The 19,990-nt window shown below is 36.1% G+C and overlaps 1 protein-coding gene across 1 annotated transcript in view; it reads left to right on the top strand.

Annotated features, from left to right (window-relative positions):
* Positions 1-19,990, top strand: part of RPGRIP1L (RPGRIP1 like) — a 98,998-nt gene that overhangs the window by 713 nt on the left and 78,295 nt on the right. Inside the window, exons 2-6 of the mRNA XM_059999156.1 lie at positions 1,781-1,872; positions 3,842-3,986; positions 10,257-10,555; positions 13,814-13,916; positions 15,228-15,371. Coding sequence (XP_059855139.1) covers positions 1,788-1,872; positions 3,842-3,986; positions 10,257-10,555; positions 13,814-13,916; positions 15,228-15,371 — 776 coding nt within the window. The 5' untranslated portion in view covers positions 1,781-1,787. The remainder of the gene's footprint in view (positions 1-1,780; positions 1,873-3,841; positions 3,987-10,256; positions 10,556-13,813; positions 13,917-15,227; positions 15,372-19,990) is intronic.

Here is a 19,990-nt window from a genome sequence, read left to right as displayed (position 1 = left end):
TACTTCTTAGATGTGTGACCTTGGGCAAGTTACCTAAGCTGTGTTATCAGTTTCTTCATTTGTAAAGTAGGAAACATTTTGAGTAACAACCTCACAAGGATATTGTGAGATAGTTAATTAATTCACATAAGCAGAGCACTTAGAAGAGCACCTGGCACGTTTTAGTAAGCATTCAATAAATGTTAACACCATCATCATCATCACTGTTGTTATAAAAGCCACCATAGCTCTATCATGGAAAAGTTATTTTCACAAGTGTCCTGTGTTTAAACTTCTTGCTAATTTGGTTCCTAAATTGACCTCTCCTGTGGCAGTGTTTCCAAGAGAAGTAGATGATCTCCTAGCATATGTCTGTTAGTTGTTTATGTCAACAGTAAAAATGCACTGGTCCGAAATCTTGATGAGTTATAATAAAAGTTATTAACCTTCTCTCTAAAAGATGATGCATGTATACATATGCATACAAGATTTTGGAAACCATCTCTGGCTCCACAGACCCCTGAAGCCCCAAGGACTCCATTCATTCATTCATTCATTCAACAACTATTTAGCGAATGCCAGCTATGCACCCAGCACTGTGCCAGGCTCTGAGAATACAGAGGTAAACGAGACAAATCAGCTTGCTACTCTCTCAGACTTTACATTCTAGGACCAGTGTGCTAGAGATTGGGAACCTCTGCCTTAGGACATCTTCATTGGTTTTTTGCATTACTAAACATTGCATGGACCACTCACATCCGCATTTAAAACTAAGTTACTGTGATGCATCTCTGTAAAGAATAGAAACTGTCAAAATGCCAGAATTAGCTGGACAGCATGTATGTGGAGGTAGGAAGCCGTGGGACTTCCTAGGAGGTAGGGACCTAGGCCTCATGGCAACAAAGAATACTACAAAAACAAACCAGCTGGTGAATTTATGAAACCTCTTTCACAAAACTTGGAACTACCCACTCCTTTATGCATCAAGCTGAAGATTAATATTCAAGTGATATGAACATCCCAGGCAAATGTGCATATATGCCTTTAATTTACCATCTCACTTACCTTTAAAATAACTCTGTGAGATAGGAATTGTTTTTTTCTTTTTTTTAATTAAGGAACTGAACTCAGCAAGATTAGGTGACTTGACCAGCCAGTAAGTAAGAGAAACAACCATTTGAATCAAGTTCCTGACTTGAGTTTTTTCCAAATACCTTCTTTCTTTGGGGAGCAGAGAAGGGGATAGAGGATGGAGAGGAGGTATTTCTTAAATTTGGGGGAGTTTGTTTTTGTTTCAGATAGAGGAAAAAGAAGAAGAGAAAAGGAAGAACGATAATCTTACCTCATTTCCTAAGCAAACGATAGGAAATATACTGTTGAAAGGACCACTGGCTCCATGATTGAATGTAGTATTACTTTTTTTTTTTTTTTTTTTTGGTGGTACGTGGGCCTCTCACTGTTGTGGCCTCTCCCGTTGCGGAGCACAGGCTCCGGATGCACAGGCTCAGCAGCCATGGCTCACGGGCCCAGCCGCTCCGCGGCATGTGGGATCTTCCCAGACTGGGGCACGAACCCGTGTCCCCTGCATCGGCAGCCGGACGCTCAACCACTGCGCCACCAGGGAAGCCCGAGTGTAGTATTACTTTTAAAATAGAAGCTTTCATCTTCTTCAAGCAGCACGTGTGGGCAATAAGATGTCCATTAAAGTTCTAGTGCCTTATTCATTTTATTTGGTTCATTCCATTGCATAGTTAATGTTACAACTTGGAAAGATTTTATTTGAATTTTCTTTTCTCCACAGATACACAATGTCTGGTCCAACTGATGAGACTGCAGGAGACCTGCCTGTGAAAGATACAGGTCTAAATCTCTTTGGAATGGGAGGGTTACAAGGTACAGGCAGCTGTTATTTATTACCATTATGAACTTTGATCAGTAACTTCTTTACTTTTAATTTAAAGTATTTCTGATATTCGTACAAACAAAGCCATTTAAGTAACTATATAGTCTTGACTGGACTAAACAAGAAGATGGAGAATTTAGAACAACATATGGTATTTTACTGCATGCATCAATTATCAACAGCTCATAGAAAATGTAAAATCCCCCTCTGTTCTGATAAAGAATTGTTATAAATCATCTTCTTAAAATTCCACACATCAGTAGAAACGACACAGAGAGTACCAAGCCTCCAAACCAAATTGCCTGGTTTATATCACATTCGCCATTAAAATGTTTCTTTCAGCTTAAATTTTATATGAGAGGAAATGCCATATTTAAACATTTTTGCCTTTCAAGTAGAATATCTCAAAATGGTTTGTTAGCCAAGTGATATTGACTTTGTTTTATCAAATTAATACACGTTAGAGGTTTTCTTTGTCCTTTTATCACTTAGTGCTTGCTATAGAGCTAAAAAGCACTTTCAAACTGAGAAAGAAAAGGACTGCTTTAAGGAACAATATAGAGTGTAGAGCTGTGTTTTTGTTTGTGTGTATGGTGTGTCAGCCATTCTGTCATTCCATAACATTTGTCATTGAGAAGGCTGTGATGTAAAATATATTCCACTAAGGCTTCTTCATACACTTGTTAATCAAAACACTGCAAGTGGCCACCTTGAACTACCACAGAAAGGTGGTCAAAATATGGTTCATTGAAAAAGATAAATTTGACTATACAGCTTTTATTGTTAAAAGTAAAAAGAATGGGGGATGTGGGGATATATGTATTACGTAAAGCTGATTCACTTTGTTGTACAGCAGAAACTAACACAACATTGTAAAGCAATTGTACTCCAATAAAGATGTTAAAAAAAAAGTAAAAAATAAAAAACAAGAAAAATTTTAAAAAGTAAAAAGAATGTATAAGCTTTTTTTTTGCGGTATGCGGGCCTCTCACTGTTGTGGCCTCTCCCGTTGCGGAGCACAGGCTCTGGACGCGCAGGCTCAGCGGCCATGGCTCACGGGCCCAGCCGCTCCGCGGCGTGTGGGATATTCCCGGACCGGGGCACGAACCCATGTCCCCTGCGTCGGCAGGCGGACTCTCAACCACTGCACCACCAGGGAAGCCCTATAAGCTTTGCTTTAGATCTTTGATGGAGTATCAGGGATTAAAATACAAATAATTTTAAGTGTACAAGGCTATTTTTTAGTATTTGATACCCTAAGTTCAAGTCTTGCCCTCAGTAACTGCCTCATAGGGCTTTAATCTTTGTCCATTTGTTCCTTGTTTCTTTTGGAGGACTGTTGAAAATTGACCATCTTCACAGGAAAATAGCAAATTTAAGCATATGTAAAAAAATATATACACACCTGCTAAAAGGTGTAAAAGTTCTTTTAAAATATATGATAGCTTATAAATGATTTGTAAATGTTTTTGTTTGCTTGGTCTTACAGATTTTATTGTTTATTTTCTATAAGCCATAGCTCAGAAAAATATCTTAATCATATTGTTATTGTTATAACTCTTACCTTTGAAAAAAATACTTACAGATACCGACTTTTTATTTAGTTTTTTCAACATTCAGCATATAAATTGAAAAGTCTTTATTGAATCAGAGTTGCATCTTTCATTCTTAGTTGATGTAAGTTCCGTCTTACATTGTTATTTGAATACATTTTTTGAGTGGAAATGATTGTTGCTCAAATCCTTAATATTGCATATAAAGTATTAACAGCAAAGATTTTTGTTCTTACCTCCTATCAGTGGCGTGAACAATGCTATAACATTTTCTAAAGCAGTCTTAATTGTAGGTCACAAAAAAACCTGAGATGAGTGCATCAGAGATTACGTTAATATCAACAGTTATTGTGTTTAGAGGCTATTTTAAGTAATCCTCCTATTAATTACCTTGGCATTTTTGCAGAAACTTCAACAACACGGACAATGAAGTCTCGCCAGGCAGTGTCACGTATCAGTCGTGAGGAACTGGAAGACAGATTTTTGCGTTTGCACGATGAGAACATTTTACTTAAACAGCATGCCCGCAAGCAAGAGGATAAAATTAAAAGGTTATGATAAAAAGCTTTTAGCTTTTTTTCCTGACTCTGTAAAGTTTGGAGGATATGCTTTTCTATAAACTTAATTGAAAACCCCACCTTGAATCCTTTTTGGAGCAAGGAAGATTATAAATCAGTACAGTTTTTAAAAATGAAAAATCTTACAAACTAGGATAATAAACCAAGAAGATTATGAGTGTTTATTATGTCTGAAGTTGCCATTTGAAAGAAAGAGCTAATAGCTATGAGTGGCATGAGTGTATCATATCTCTAAATAACTTTTGCTTTAATATTTATAGTTTAATAAGCAAATGGCCAAAACATCTGTTTTCTAAACGTCTTGATTTTAAAATGAAAGTTTTAAAAAGTAATTAGCTACTCTAACTTGTTAGGATGCATGTTCCTTTAAGATTTGGGGTTTACTGATGAGAACATCACTATCTGGAACATATTTTACTTTGCTTGGATTAATCTAGAATCTGTATTTATTTCAAAGAATCGATTGTTTCTGAGGAAACAGGGTCACTTTTGTATGCAAAAAATTTCTGCAGGGATTATTTCTTAAGAGTAGATAGCTTTCATTCTTTCTTGTTCAGGAACAGTGACTGTCTTCCGCATGTGTGGCATTAAAAGTTCATTCTCATTTGTGAGCATGAACAGATCTGTATTCACATTCATGTTCTAGGTTCAATGGAAAGGTGAGACAACGATTGAACAAAGAAGATAGGGGGTTTTTCTTCCGCCTGGGACTTAGCCTCTAAAGGAGTGATTCTAGTCAGTTTCTATTCTGTGGACTTTGTTTTAATGACCTACTGACCTGCTTTGTGCAGAGCTTTTACTTTGAGTTGGTTTTTGAGTCGTGATGATGGCTTTTTTCAAGACTCACTTGCCTGTTTCTTTTTCTGACCACAAACACAGCCGTCACCCTGTCTGAATGAGGCATTTAGTCTGTGACCGCTGAACAGTTTTTTTCCTTTGTAAACCTAATTGGTCAGTAAAAGAATTAAATTCACAGCCTTGACCTCATTAGTAATTTGTCCTAGCCAGAAAATAGAAAACAACTTAATAATGAGCTATGTAGTTTAATGGAAAAAGGACTGGGCTAGGAGTCAAGTGATGTGCATGTGTTCTTTGTCTCTCTGCCACTCGCCTATGGTATGTTCAAGCCATTTAACCTCCAGGAATTTTATTTTACTCAGCCCTGAGGGTAGTGATCCAATGACCACTATGACCCAAAGCTCTAATTTCCTTCTCAGTTTCACACCACTGACATTACCTAGATACATGGATAAGCTACCTTTAAATTTATCCTTAAGATATAATTAGAATCACTTACTTTAGTATGAATGTAGATTTGCTAAACCACCTTTCTAAAGAAGTACTCAAACTTTACCCGATCACTTATTTCATTAATATAAAATAATCAAATGAAAATTATTGCTATTACTGGACAAAAAGATGCAATCTTACCTTTCTTGGCAAAGTTTACTTGCATATCTTTGAAGGAATTTTAAGCCTCTCTATGGATGTGCTCTTCTTGCCTTAAAAATTGGAGTGGTTTGTTTTTCTCTAGATGATGACTGCTTTTTCATATTAAATCTTATTTTTTTGCTTCAAACTTTTTTTTTTAACATTTTTATTGAAGTATAATTGCTTTACAATGGTGTGTTAGTTTCTGCTGTATAAAAAAGTGAATCAGCTATACATATACGTATATCCCCATATCTCCTCTCTCTTGCGTCTCCCTCCCACCCTCCCTATCCCACCCCTCTAGGTGGTCACAAAGCACCGAGCTGATCTCCCTGTGCTATGTGGCTGCTTCCCACTAGCTATCTATTTTACATTTGGTAGTGTATATATGTCCATGCCACTCTCTCACTTCATCCCACCATACACTTCCCCCTCCCCATGTCCTCAAGTCCATTCTCTACATCTGCGTCTTTATTCCTGTTCTGCCCCTAGGTACTTCAAAACCATTTTTTGTTTTTAGATTCCATATATATGTGTTAGCATATGGCATTTGTTTTTCCCTTTCTGTCTTACTTCACTCTGTATGACAGACTCTAGGTGCATCCACCGCACTACAAACAACTCAATTTCATTTCTTTTTATGGCTGAGTAATATTCCATTGTATATATGTGCCACATCTTCTTCATCCATTCATCTGTCGATGGACACTTAGGTTGCTTCCATGTCCTGGCTATTGTAAGTAGAGCTGCAATGAACATTCTGGTACATGACTCTTTTTGAATTATGGTTTTCTCAGGGTATATGCCCATAGTGGGATTGCTGGATCGTATGGTAGTTCTATTTTTAGTTTTTTAAGGAACCTCCATGCTGGTCTCCACAGTGGCTGTATCAATTTACATTCCCACCAACAGTGCAAGAGGGTTCCTTTTTCTCCACACCCTCTCCAGCATTTATTGTTTGTAGATTTTTTGATGATGGCCATTCTGACTGGTGTGAGGTGATACCTCATTGTAGTTTTGATTTGCATTTCTCTTAACGATTATTGATGTTGAGCATCCTTTCATGTGTTTCTTGGCAATCTGTATATCTTCTTTGGAGAAATGTCTGTTTAGGTCTTCTGCCCATTTTTGGATTGGGCTGTTTGTTTTTTTGATGTTGAGCTGCATGAGCTGCTTATAAATTTTGGAGATTAATCCTTTGTCAGTTGCTTCATTTGCAAATATTTTCTCCCATTCTGAGGATTGTCTTTTCATCTTTTTTATGTTTTCCTTTGCTGTGCAAAAGTTTTTAAGTTTCATTAGATCCCATTCATTTATTTTTGTTTTTATTTCCATTTCTCTAGGAGATGGGTCAAAAAGGATCTTGCTGTGATTTATGTCATAGAGTGTCCTTCCTATGTTTTCCTCTAAGAGTTTTATAGTATCTGGCCTTACATTTAGGTCTTTAATCCATTTTGAGTTTATTTTTGTGTATGGTGTTAGGGAGTGTTCTAATTTCATTCTTTTACATGTAGCTGTCCAGTTTTCCCAGCACCATTTATAGAAGAGGTTGTCTTTTCTCCATTGTATATTCTTGCCTCCTTCATCAAAAATAAGGTGACCATATGTGCGTGGGTTTATCTCTGGGCTTTCTATCCTGTTCCATTGATCTATATTTCTGTTTTTGTGCCAGTACCATGCTGTCTTGATTACTGTAGCTTTGTAGTATAGTCTGAAGTCCAGGAGCCTGATTCCTCCTCCATTTTTCTTTCTCAAGATTGCTTTGGCTATTCGGGATCTCTTGTGTTTCCATATAAATTGTGAAGTTTTTTGTTCTAGTTCTGTGAAGAATGCCATTGGTAATTTGATAGGGATTGCATTGAATCTGTATATTGCTTTGGGTAGTAGAGTCATTTTCACAATGTTGATTCTTCCAATCCAAGGACATGGTATATCTCTCCATCTGTTTGTATCATCTTTAATTTCTTTCGTCAGTGTCTTATAGTTTTCTGCATACAGGTCTTTTGTCTCCTTAGGTAGGTTTATTCCTAGGTATTTTGTTCTTTTTGTTGCAACGGTAATGGTGGTGTCTCCTTAATTTCTCTTTCAGATTTTTCATCATTAGTGTATAGGAATACAAGAGATTTCTGTGCGTTAATTTTGTATACTGCTACTTTACCAGATTCATTGATTAGCTCTAGTAGTTTTCTAGTGGCATCTTTAGGATTCTCTATGTATAGTATCATGTCATCTGCAAACAGTGACAGTTTAATTCTTCTTTTCCGATTTGGATTCCTTTTCTTTCTTTTTCTTCTCTGATTGCTGTGGCTAAAACTTCCAAAACTTCTTGAGTAAGAGTGGTGATAGTGGACAACCTCATCTTGTTCCTGGTCTTAGAGGAAATGGTTTCAGTTTTTCACCATTGAGGATGATGTAGGTAGTGGGTTTGTCATATATGGCCTTTATTATGTTGAGGTAAGTTCCCTCTCTGCCTGCCTTCTGGAGGGTTTTTATCATAAATGGGTGTTGAGTTTTGTCAAAAGCTTTTTCTGCATCTATTGAGATGATCATATGGTTTTTATCCTTCAGTTTGCTAATATGGTGTATCACATTGATTGATTTGTATATATTGAAGACTCCTTGCATTCCTGGGATAAACCCCACTTGATCATGGTGTATGATCCTTTTAATGTGCTGTTGGATTCTGTTTGCTAGTATTTTGTTGAGGATTTTTGCATCTGTGTTCATCAGTGATATTGGCCTATAGTTTTCTTTCTTTGTGACATCTTTGTCTGGTTTTGGTATCAGGGTGGAGCTGGCCTTGTAGAATGAGTTTGGGAGTGTTCCTTCCTCTGCTATATTTTGGAAGAGTTGAGGATAGGTGTTAGCTCTTCTCTAAATGTCTGATAGAATTTGCCTATGAAGCCATCTCGTCCTGGGCTTTTGTTTGTTGGAAGATTTTTAATCACAGTCTCAATTTCAATGCTTGTGATTTGTCTGTTTATATTCTCTATTTCTTCCTGGTTCAGTCTCAGAAGGTTATGCTTTTCTGAGAATTTGTCCATTTCTTCCAGGTTGTCCATTTTATTGGCATATAATTACTTGTAGTAATCTCTCATGATGCTTTGTATTTCTGCAGTGTCAGTTGTTACTTCTCCTTTTTCATTTCTAATTCTATTGATTTGAGTCTTCTCCCTTTTTTTCTCGATGAGTCTGGCTAATGGTTTATCAATTTTGTTTATCTTCTCAAAGAACCAGCTTTTAGTTTTATTGATCTTTGCTTAAATCTGTGTCTTTCTTTTGAATGTAATCTCTATCCGTGTGAAAGTCTTTGTGTAAAAGAAGATTCAGATATTTAGGTTGACATCTTATTTAAATGGCTCCCATCTTTCTATGGATAAGCCGTTTGGTGAGGCTCAGAGTCCTAAAGGGCTAGGTAGAGTGTGTGGCTCTGTTGGGCTACGATACCTGCCCAGATTCCTCAATGATATATCCTTCTCTGGATTAGGTGGAAAAGGAACTAATCCATTGATTACTTTACTAGGGTGTTTGTGGTACTCTTGGATCTTGGTTTTTATTATCCTATATCCTTTATAAAGCATGTTTAATGGATGTGCCTCAAGGGAAAAAGAAAACAATCTTAACTGATTATGTTATGCATAGCTTTCCCCTGATGCTGCATGCTGTAGGCCGAGTAGCCAGAAGTGTAGATAGACATGTATTACTACTGCTTTTACTGAGGACTCTGCTTAGGGCAAAAAAAGGTTGTTCTGTGACATCCCAAAGCTATTAAGGGTTTTTTTTATTTCACTTTTGTTCTCCTAAGTAAAAGCTTCTGTCCATAACCATGCTAAAATAAAGCAAACCCCCGTTTAAAGAAAAATGAAGTGTGTTTTTATTTTCAATCTCCTGTCTGGGTCTTTATAAAAATAGATTCACTATAAACTAGAATCAGCTATTGAAGATGTGCGACCAATTTTGTAAAGTCTTGAACTTGTGTCTCTCATCAAAGCCACCTTTTCTTTCTTGTACTGCCAAGATTTTTCCATTCACTGTCAAGCATGTTTTCTGTACGTGTATATTACATCACCCCCATGTGCCCTTTCTGTCTTTTGTTCTGTCTAACCAGTTTTTATCAAAACTTAAAAGAATCAAAGGTATAAACTCCTGAGATGTCAAAAGCACAATGTATGTCTAAATTTAAAAGTACCATTGAAATAATACTTTCTGTACCTAATTAAGTTCTACCATTAAACAGGCATGTTTCTTGAGCACTAAGCAACATTTAATGGTGCATTTGGGTTTCTTTTGAATTTTTCATTGGGCTTTTAATATGTATGTATCTATGCATTTTAACATTTTTATATTTGTAATATGTCTTAATCCTAGAGAAACTGAAAACAATACATCACCTAAATGCTGCATAGTCTTAATACAATTTTGCAAAGTTTTAACTTACTGTGGCTTGCAGATATAACCCACCATATCCACAATCTGTAGCTACATTTAAGTGCATACAGCATTCCTACATAAGGTCATGCGTTAAAAATTGCATTTGAGGAACATATGGAGTAAATATGTGTCCTCTCTTTACTAACCTTAAATGATAAGCCTTAGGAAACTGTTATTTGTCAGTGCTATAAAGCAGATTGTTGCCCAGTGGTTTCAATTATCATCAAAGGATTCTTCACAGGCAGTAATAGTTACATCAAAACCTGAAATTTATTATTCAGGTTCTGCACTGAAGTCTTCACAGTGATTATGTTCCTTTCAACAGAATGCATTTTATGCTGACTTCTCACATTCCTTTTCATCTTTTTATTATTTCCCTAGAATGGCCACCAAGTTAATACGGCTAGTTAATGACAAGAAAAGATATGAATGGGTTGGTGGCGGCCCCAAGCGGCTGGGAAGAGATGTGGAAATGGAAGAAATGATTGAGCGGCTGCAAGAGAAAGTTCATGAGCTTGAAAGACAAAATGAAGTCCTCAAAAACAGACTAATTTCAACCAAACAGCAAGTTCAGATCCAGGGTCACAGGCAAACTCCATACAGTTATGTGCAATCTCGTGTTAACACTGGGCGTAGAAAAGCGAATGAAAATGCAGGCTTACAGGAATGCCCCAGGAAAGGTAAAATAAAGTTTACATTAAATCCTAAATTTAAGTTAATAACTTGTTTTACACACACATACGTACATACACACAGAGTTTTATTTCTGTACTATTCATGTTTTTGAGTGTCTTTAGAAAGAGAGAAATCATTTTTTGACTTTTTGATAAAATCACATTAACATGAAGATCATTTTATATAAGAATCACTAGATCATGCTCAAATTTGTCTAATAAAACATTTACATTTGTCTAGTAAAACTATTCCTCCTAACTAATAAAAGAAGCATGTATGAAACTACATCAATTACGGGTTTAGTTTAGTTTGAGTTCGTTTTTTATATTATGGATGGAAATCACATTGACTCAGGCAAATAGAGAAACCACTAATTTGCTCATATGGTCACACTGTTGTTCTGAAGGATCACACTTAGGTTCTTCATCCAAAGGCCTTCTATAAATTTTACAGAATTGTTTAAATCTTCCTCATTGTGTGGAGGCAGCTTGACAGTGGAGTGTGCACATAACTAGGGGTTTAAAAAGTTGGGTTCTTGCTCCTCTGCTTATTGTCTGGTGACCTTGGACAAGTCTTCTAATCATTCTGAAGTTGAGTTTTCTTTACACATAAAATAAAAGGATTTAAGCAAGCGACCATAAAGGTCTCTTCCATCTTCAAAAAATGATCATTGGTCAATCACTCTTCTCATCTTGAAAATGAATCACCTAAAACCTACCCAGCTTACAGAGCAATTCAATTGAATATAGAAGACTCAATACTGTAGACAGAACCTAAGTATTTCTAATGAAAATTCCCCATTCCCTCCACCCACAGACAAACTTTATTTATAATGAAGCAAAAAGTCAATAAATATTTTAAGGAATACTTTTTTCATTTCAACTACTAGGGAAGGAAATCGAATTTTAGTTCTAGTTCATCTTTGTTTGGAACGTGCTCCACTTAAAGACCAAACATTTTTAGGGAAATAAAAAAATCATGTAAAACTTTCAATTCATTGAGGGAACAAAAAACACCATCTGAACAGAAAAAGAGAAAAATTTGTTCTATTTTTCTCTCCAAGCCAAAATGTTAACACTATATATTCCCTAGACAGAGTTCCTTTGAAGTCAGTAAGGCCTCCATAGTAGGCAGGAGGCAGCTCCAGGATAAAAGAGCTTGGCTACTCCTAGCTATGTGAGATTAGCAGTAGACTTTGAATATAACCAAAGTAATCATAATGAATTATAAATCAAAAATACATTCTGCTGCTAATTAACTTTTTATGTGGAAGAGAGCACTTGACTTCCCAGAGCCTCATTTTCCGCATCTGTAAAATGGAATGATAACACCAGGTTAGAAGAAAGGTCAGGAGATGGGAGGTCCACAACAATATATTTTACCTTTAAATAGTCATTTATCCTCTCTGAACCTTAGTTTTGTCATCTGTGACTACGGTTGGGCAAGATGATCCCTGTGGTCTGCAAGGTCTTTTATGTTAAATAAAAACGATGCCCAAATATTAGATTAACATGGCGAGCTAATCTAGTACTATGAATTGTTGTTTAAATAGAAGAGTTTGATGGAAGTTTCTCCTTGTAGAAGAGCCACAGAATAGAAGGGCCTTTAAAATGTTACTTACATAGATTAATTTCTCCTTGTATTTACACTGTTAGTAATTCAGAACTTTTTCACTGTTTGGTACAGAATCTAGGACATAGAAGTTGCACAAAGGATTAAATAGTAATGAATACTTTCCTAACTTCTTTCTGTGTAAACCTGAGGCATCATTATCAAGATCGCTACCTTAGTAGCCTTAATAGACTCTTCAAGACCGCCTTTGAGGCTGGGACTTAGACCAGAGTTGTCAGAAATACCACAGCCTGAGGGGCTGGGCAAGAACCCTGACCCTCTTGGGCCACAAGCAGTCTTACCCCCCAAAGCTGCTGTACAAATATTATCGTTTCCTATTTGTACCTTGTCAGGATAAAGGATAGAAAGTACTGGCTTAAGGTGTGATCAGTGTAGTGTAAAAACAATTCTTATCGTGAAGAACCAGTAGAAAGATTATAAAGTGTATACGTTTTAAATATAGCCATTGGAAAATCACCATGAGACTGTAAGTTTTAAGATATGTTTTGAGTATAAGTGGGGTTTTTTTTTAAGTTCTAGTAGTAATGTTTAGTTTTTCCTTGATTTAGGTAGGAAAAGCTTAAGAATTAGTATTACTGCCAAAATAATATAATTGGCAAATTTTAACACAGTAAACTATTGTAATGTTTTAGGCAGGGCCTCTTCCATTCTTTACTCTGGATTACAGCAATAAATGTTGAAAGTTTTGGAAATAGCAAATGATAATTCCATTTTTCCTAATTAAAATTCTCATTTTTAAAAAGTAAACTTTTATAAGGAGAATGAGTTTTTTCTGTACCTTTATGTCTGGAACTATTCTCCATTTTAAAAATCTAAATTATTTGTCATACTTCATTTACCTAAAACTAATAGCCTAATTATTCTATAAGTGTAAAGTAACTCCTATAATTAAAAGAATGTCTCCTTTTTAACAATGGGGCCAGGCTTGTAAAAATTATTGTAATCTACAATATTTACAAAATTATTGTAAATTACAAAAATTGTAATTATTTTTATAAGAAAAATTATATTTAAGTGCAGCAGCAAAATGTTTCATTTAAAGGAATCCTATTGATGATCTCGTCTCAAATTACGTTTGTTTAAATATGGATTTTCTTATTGAGGTAGAATAATTGAAAGTACAGGAAACATTTTGATTTAACGCTCACAGTATCTGTGAATCACACAAATGAAGATAAGGTTCAAAATGTAAGGTCAAGGGGTATGAATGAGTAATTTAAAAATCAAAAAACCTTTATCAAAAATACTCAAAAAAAATCACGGTTTTGAAAACTTTTTCCTTCATACCTCAGTTTATATTGTAAAGACCTGTTAAAATTTTGGTTCTTTCAGCATTTACTTTGGAAGTTCTAAATCTAAGTTGAATAAAACTATTTCTGGGTAATTTGGTTTCCATAGTAGAATTTGTTAAATGAGCAATACTTGTTGCTGTGTTTTATTTAATGCCAACTGGTGGCTGAGATCTAACAGTTCCTTTGGCAATGTATGTCTGATTCTCTGTACCATGGAGCACATATCTCTCAGTACTTAAGAGACTTTATTGTATTGCATATTTCCTTACGATAGCAAGTCAAGGGTCCTTCTTTTCTAAATAACTTCACTAATTAATAATCTTATTAATTTATTTTTAGGTATTAAATTCCAAGATACAGATGTAGCAGAAACTCTGCAACCCATGCCTACAAAACATGGCAACATTTTACTCGAAGAAGCCAGAGGAGAAATAAGAAATTTGTATGTATTCTTTTTGTGATCATTTTAGAACACTGTATATTGATCATGTCTTTTTTGATCCCTCCCTTGCCCTTATTTTAAACAAAATTGGTTTGTGTACAAATAATTTGCTCCATTAAAATACAGCTAGATCTGTGAGGTAAGAACAGATATTATATAACATCTTTCCAGTACAATGAGGTAAATGAAAAACTTAACCAGTTGCCTCAGTGGAAGCATTTAGAGAAGAGTCCTCTTTATTATAATTTCCCCCTCAGTGGAATGGCATAAAGCCCAGTCATTTAGAATAGTATAAGCTTTAGAGGCAATATTTTCATTCTCAGAAGAATTACAGGTAGTTTTTTTGGTTTTTCAGGGGTTTTTAGATCATGAATTAATTAGCCTTTCTGTGGTTTAAAAAAAGAAAAAAGAATTGGAGGGAGTGGCTTAAAAGTTTGGAGCTATCAAATACATATGGATTTCAGATTTTGTTTCATGCTGATTCTATGGTACCGCATTCTTCATCATACTGTGGTTTCAAAAAAGTTACTTCTGCCACGTTTAGCTTACTTTTCCAGTTAATCAAAGCCTCATGGTGATCTCGGTGTCTGTAAGTCACACAAATGAAGATAAGGCCTTCACCTGGATCATCAAAAAGTAACAATTCTGAATGAGGAGAGAAAGCAGGAGACAAAGAGTATCATACTTTAGATAGCTGCTTAAGAATAATATTGGCTTAAACTTTTACTTTTGAATATTTTAAATACCAGTTACAGTAATGATTGCCTGTGAAAGAATAAAACTAAAAGACTAGACCTAACCTTGTTTCCTGCTAGTCAGTGGAAAAGCAAGGGTTCAGACCAGTCCTGAGGCTTGGTACACTGGGATGCTGCGAGACATGGTAGAGATAAAATATAAAGCAGAGACCACTAAGTTATGTTTTGCAAACTTCTTGCCTTCTCTCTATGAAGTGTTAATTTGGGTGGTGTAGGCAGGTGTGCATATGAAAGAACAAAGGCACATAAATTATCTGAAGAAGACCAGATCACAGAGTACTTAGTAGGTGACCAATAAATACTGCATTGAATTGAACCACAGTCCAGTCCGTTGCCTAGGACATTATCTTATATAAAGCAATACCTTGAATTCTTGCATATGTACTTCCAAATCATCACATTTAATCTGCTACTATTTCACTATGTGCCGGGACATTTAAGCTAAAATTTTTAACTTTTGCTTGCCCTTTACTATGAAGCACTCTCTTTGTACTGCTCTTATATACTGCAGATTTTCCCTCAAGCTGCAAATTCTTGTAAAGATTCTTTATTTCAGAGAAAATGTTATTCAGTCACAGAGAGGCCAGATAGAAGAGTTAGAGCACTTGGCTGAGATCCTGAAAACTCAGTTGAGGAGAAAAGAAAATGAAATTGAGTTATCTCTTCTTCAGCTTCGAGAACAGCAGGCTACAGATCAAAGGTATGTTAAAACAGAAATATCACTTTGATAAGGTCAAAATTAGTTTAAAATACTTTATCATGTGCCATAGAAGGATAAGCCTAGTCTATTTAAAAATCATGTTTTTACTTAACATTCTTCATATAAGCCTGCTCTAGACCTACTAACTGCTATCAACAACTCAAGTCTAAGGGCATTTTTCCCTAACCTACTCTGCCTCATCTTGTTTCCTCTGCTCATTTACCAAGCGGGTAGGAAGTTCTGATACCATTTGATTGTACCTACCAAAAAAATATGTGTGACAAGGACTCAGCTGTTGGCATACCTTGTGAATAAGCCCAACCTTATTTAAGTGTTTTTCCCAACCTTAAAAGGTAGTAAATTCCATAATACAGTACCCATTTTTTTCATCCCATAAAGATGTTACCTCTCCTAATATTCAAAGTTTGCATCGAATTCTGCTGATTGTCATGGGTGACAGTGGGGCCCTTCAGTAGTCTCCTTGCTGCCTCTTTATTTTTGATGTTTGATAATATATAGTATTTCCTTTTCCGTCCTCCTTTGTCATTTGTTGGTTCCTAATACCTCTTCTCTCATTTTGTGCTTCCACGTTGTGCTTCCAACAAGATTTTATCTTTTTACCATATTCTTCCTTGAATTATTTTCTTCCTTTATGGCCCTTTTCTTTTTGTTTGGAGCAAGCATACTCAAAGGTACAGAGAGTAGTATACTGAAATCTCACGTACTCATCTCTCAACTTTAACAATTATCAACATGCTAACCAATCTTGTTTCATCTATCCCTTCACCTTCATTTTCTTTAATTAATTAGCCCCTGCCAAATATCATGTCATCACACCTGTAAATACTTCAGTATATATTGCTGTCTGATAAGGAATTTTTTTAATGTAATCACCGTGCCATTATCACACCTAACAAAATTAACAGCAGTTCCTTCATACCATCTAATAACTAGTTTATATTCAAACTTCTGTAACGATGACTTCCTGCTGTTTGAATTGGAATCCAAATGAGCTCTACACATTGCATATGATTGTTATATCTTTTGTCTCTTCTATTTCTCTCTTAATTTTTTTTTTTTTTTTTTTTTGTGTTACGCGGGCCTCTCACTGCTGTGGCCTCTCCCGTTGCGGAGCACAGGCTCCGGACGCACAGGCTCAGCGGCCATGGCTCACGGGCCCAGCCGCTCCGCGGCATGTGGGATCTTCCCGGACCGGGGCATGAACCCGTGTCCCCTGCATCGGCAGGCGGACTCTCAACCACTGCGCCACCAGGGAAGCCCTCTCTTAATATATTTTTAAACCAGACCTAGATCCTCTATTTGTTTTTCCCTTACCAAGTGTGATATCATGTGAGTAGGTTCTCATTTAGAAAAACCAAGTATGATTTTCCACTTTTTCATTTCAGAATCAGAGTTTACTTCTTTTTTCACAAACAAACCTTACATAGTTATATTTGAAAAAGCTAAGATGCATAATAGAAGACTTGTTTTAAAAAAATAAAGTGGGCCAAAAATATATGAAAAGCTTTTTATTTCAAAGATTTAAAAGGTTAATATTATCTCTACTAATTTGTGTTCCTAAAAAGTTATGTGTAAAATTAAATTTTGTAATGAAATTCTATATGTTTAGTGACATTAATACACCCTTCTAAGTGCAGGGCAAAAGAAAAATGAATATTTTTGAGAATTATATGTGTAATAGGGAATGTAATTTGAACCCTGGCTTTGAACCAGGATTTTAAATACCTGGGAGTTATCCACGTTCCCCCTAAGAATAGACCTAGCCTTCTTGGAAAACCAATAAATGGTTCCTTGTGAGGAACAGTGCTGAAGACCCCAAAACTGAATATGGTGATCTTAATAAATTGCCAACAGCCATATTTAAAATATTATCTGAATATAAAAATTCTGCATTAGGCCAAGCCGAAGCTTGGAGCCCATTCCTCAACAGCTGAGTACAAGGTTATCAGACTACTTTCTCTGTTATATTTCTTAAATTCCCAAAGAGTAAGGTCAACCCTGTGTTGGCTGTTCCTTCTTCCAAAGGAATATGATCATCTAAGAACTAGAGTGTTGTGTTAATTGAAAGGGAAATCCAAAAGTCCTTCAGTCCTAGGACTAGAACAGCCGAAGAACTAGAGTCATAGATGGGTCTGCATATTTTCTAGTATAAGGTATTTTCAGCAGAAGACATCAGCATATACACGTAGAAGAGTTTACCTTAAAAACTAAACTAAGGCTAACCTTAGGGGATTTTGTTATTCACTCCATAGCAGTCTATTTTTTGTCACATCAAGAATTAGAAGCAGAGACAAAATAAGTATTATTAAAGAAGCTTTTGTTGCAGAGGCCAAATAATGAAAGCAATTTGTACCCTACCTTACAGTTTTATAAAATTGAAAATTATTGGTTATTTGCTTAGAAAGAAGGGTACCTATGGTGAATAACATTGTTTCTTGAAATACAGTTGTTGAAAACTGAAGAAATGACTTCAAATAAGGGTCTTCAAGTCTTTTTTTTTCTTATATGTTTACACATAGCTCAAAATTTTATGTGTAACAGAAATTTTTTTGAGACTAATGGAAAACTGTTGAAAAATGTTGGGGAGAATATAAAACTTGGTATAATTTACTGTAGAGAAAAATCACAAAATGGAAAACATATTTAAACTTCTCTTTCATGGATACATTATTTCAGATTTGAAATTCTAGAAGTCTGATCTGAATGTTGGACTCCTTGTTCTCAAACATGAACCTAACGTAGTTGTAATCTTCAGAGTGCGGTGCTTGATATTTATGGCAAAGAGCCTTTTCATAGAATATTACAGAAACTCTTCGTAGTATGTGTTTAATAGACCAGTTTGGTTTGGCATCAGCTTGACATAAACTTTTGGTTATCCAAAGCCCTTAATTGCTTTGAAGTAAAAGCCCAGTGCTGCTCTTTTTTATTAAAATCATGTCTTTTCCTGTTATTGTGGTCTATTTTGGAAGACTGAGTTGTGATTTTTGCATATGTTCTACATAATGCCTCATTAGCAAAAAATCTTGTATCATTTACAAGTAGCCTGAATGTCTGTGTTGTTTTGAACAAAAATCCATATTAAAATTTAAACAATATAAAAATGCACATTTTCTGCTTATGAAAAAGGCCATCTTAAATTAACTGCAAAGCAGTAACCAGTGAACACATGTACATGAACATTAAAATCAGGATGATTTTACCTTTTACTGACTTTTTCAACTCCAAAAATATTTATACTCTTACCAAATGTGTAACTAGTTTGTACTAAGTGTTTTTTTAAGTAAATGTTAGGGTGTTTACCTTCTTAATTAGAAATCATGTAAGTGCCGTAATGTCCCAGTGGAGGAAATTTAACCCGTAAATATTTCAGACACTGACTTGCCCCCTTCCCTTTGGTTGACAGCACACTGTCAAGTCATAAAACACAGAGGCCTTTTGCAGCCGCACAGTATACAAAGCAGCTTGGCTTTAGGGGCTCCATCTTTCCAGCTGTGCACAGACGCGGATTACTTCCTGGCACTCAAAATTCTTTCCCAGCTTTTCATTTTGAAAAATGGCAAACCTACAGCAAAGTTGTAAGAATAGTAGTGTGAACACACATACCTTTCACCCCTTGGCATGTTTGTGAATGACACAGCCTGTTCTGCATTCTGCCCACTCAGGCACAGGCCCATTCCCCTCCCTCCCCCTCTCTCCCTCTCTCTCTCTCTCAGAGCTAGGTGCATATATCATGTCACCCTCTCTACATTTCTAAGCACCTTTTAGGAACAAGGACATCTTCCTACATAACCACAGTACAGCTATCACACATTCAGGACGTTTCACAATGAATGCAACGGTAGTATCATCTAAATACACAGTCCATATTAAAATTTCCCAATTGTCCCAATAAGGGCCTTTATAGCTGTTTTTTTAATTGCTATTTTTGTTTTTTCTTTTATTAATTAATTAATTTATTTATTTTTGGCTACATTGGGTCTTCATTGCTGCACACAGGCTCTCTCTAGCTGCGACAAGCGGGGGCCACTCCTCTCTGCGGTGTGCGGGCCTCTCATCGCGGTGGCCTCTCCCGTTGTGAAGCATGGTCACCAGGTGCGCGGGCTTCAGTAGTTGTGACACACGGGCCTAGTTGCTCCGCCGCACGTGCTCGAACCTGTGTCCCCTGCACTGGCAGGCAGATTCCCAACCACTGCACCACCAGGAAAGCCCTGTTTTGTTTTTCTTTGTTTTAATCCCATATCCAGTCAAGTGTCATGTATTGTATTTAATTGTCATGACTTTTAGGTTTCCCTTATTCTAGAGTGGTTCTCCAGTCTTTTCCAGCCCATTGATGATAGTTGTTTGCAGAATGCCCCTCAATTTGGATTTGTCTGATTGCCCAGCCCCCTAATTTAGAGGGCACATCTGGCTCTTGGATAGAAAGGTAACTGGGGCGAGGGATAACCATGCAGACATTACTATTATACAGGGAGGTAATCTGTCATTTTTTAAAAATATATCCAACAAGTTCCTCCTGTTGTTTTGAATACCTTAAAATTTGCCTAATGAAAAGTTATCACACTCAAATACTATGTCTTTTATCCCCAAGTTTTTTATTA

Source organism: Delphinus delphis, chromosome 20, assembly GCF_949987515.2.
Source record: "Delphinus delphis chromosome 20, mDelDel1.2, whole genome shotgun sequence".
NCBI classification, from domain to species: Eukaryota; Metazoa; Chordata; class Mammalia; order Artiodactyla; family Delphinidae; genus Delphinus; species Delphinus delphis.
The sequence above is the reverse complement of the archived record's forward strand: the minus strand, read 5'-3'. Positions and strand labels throughout refer to the sequence as shown.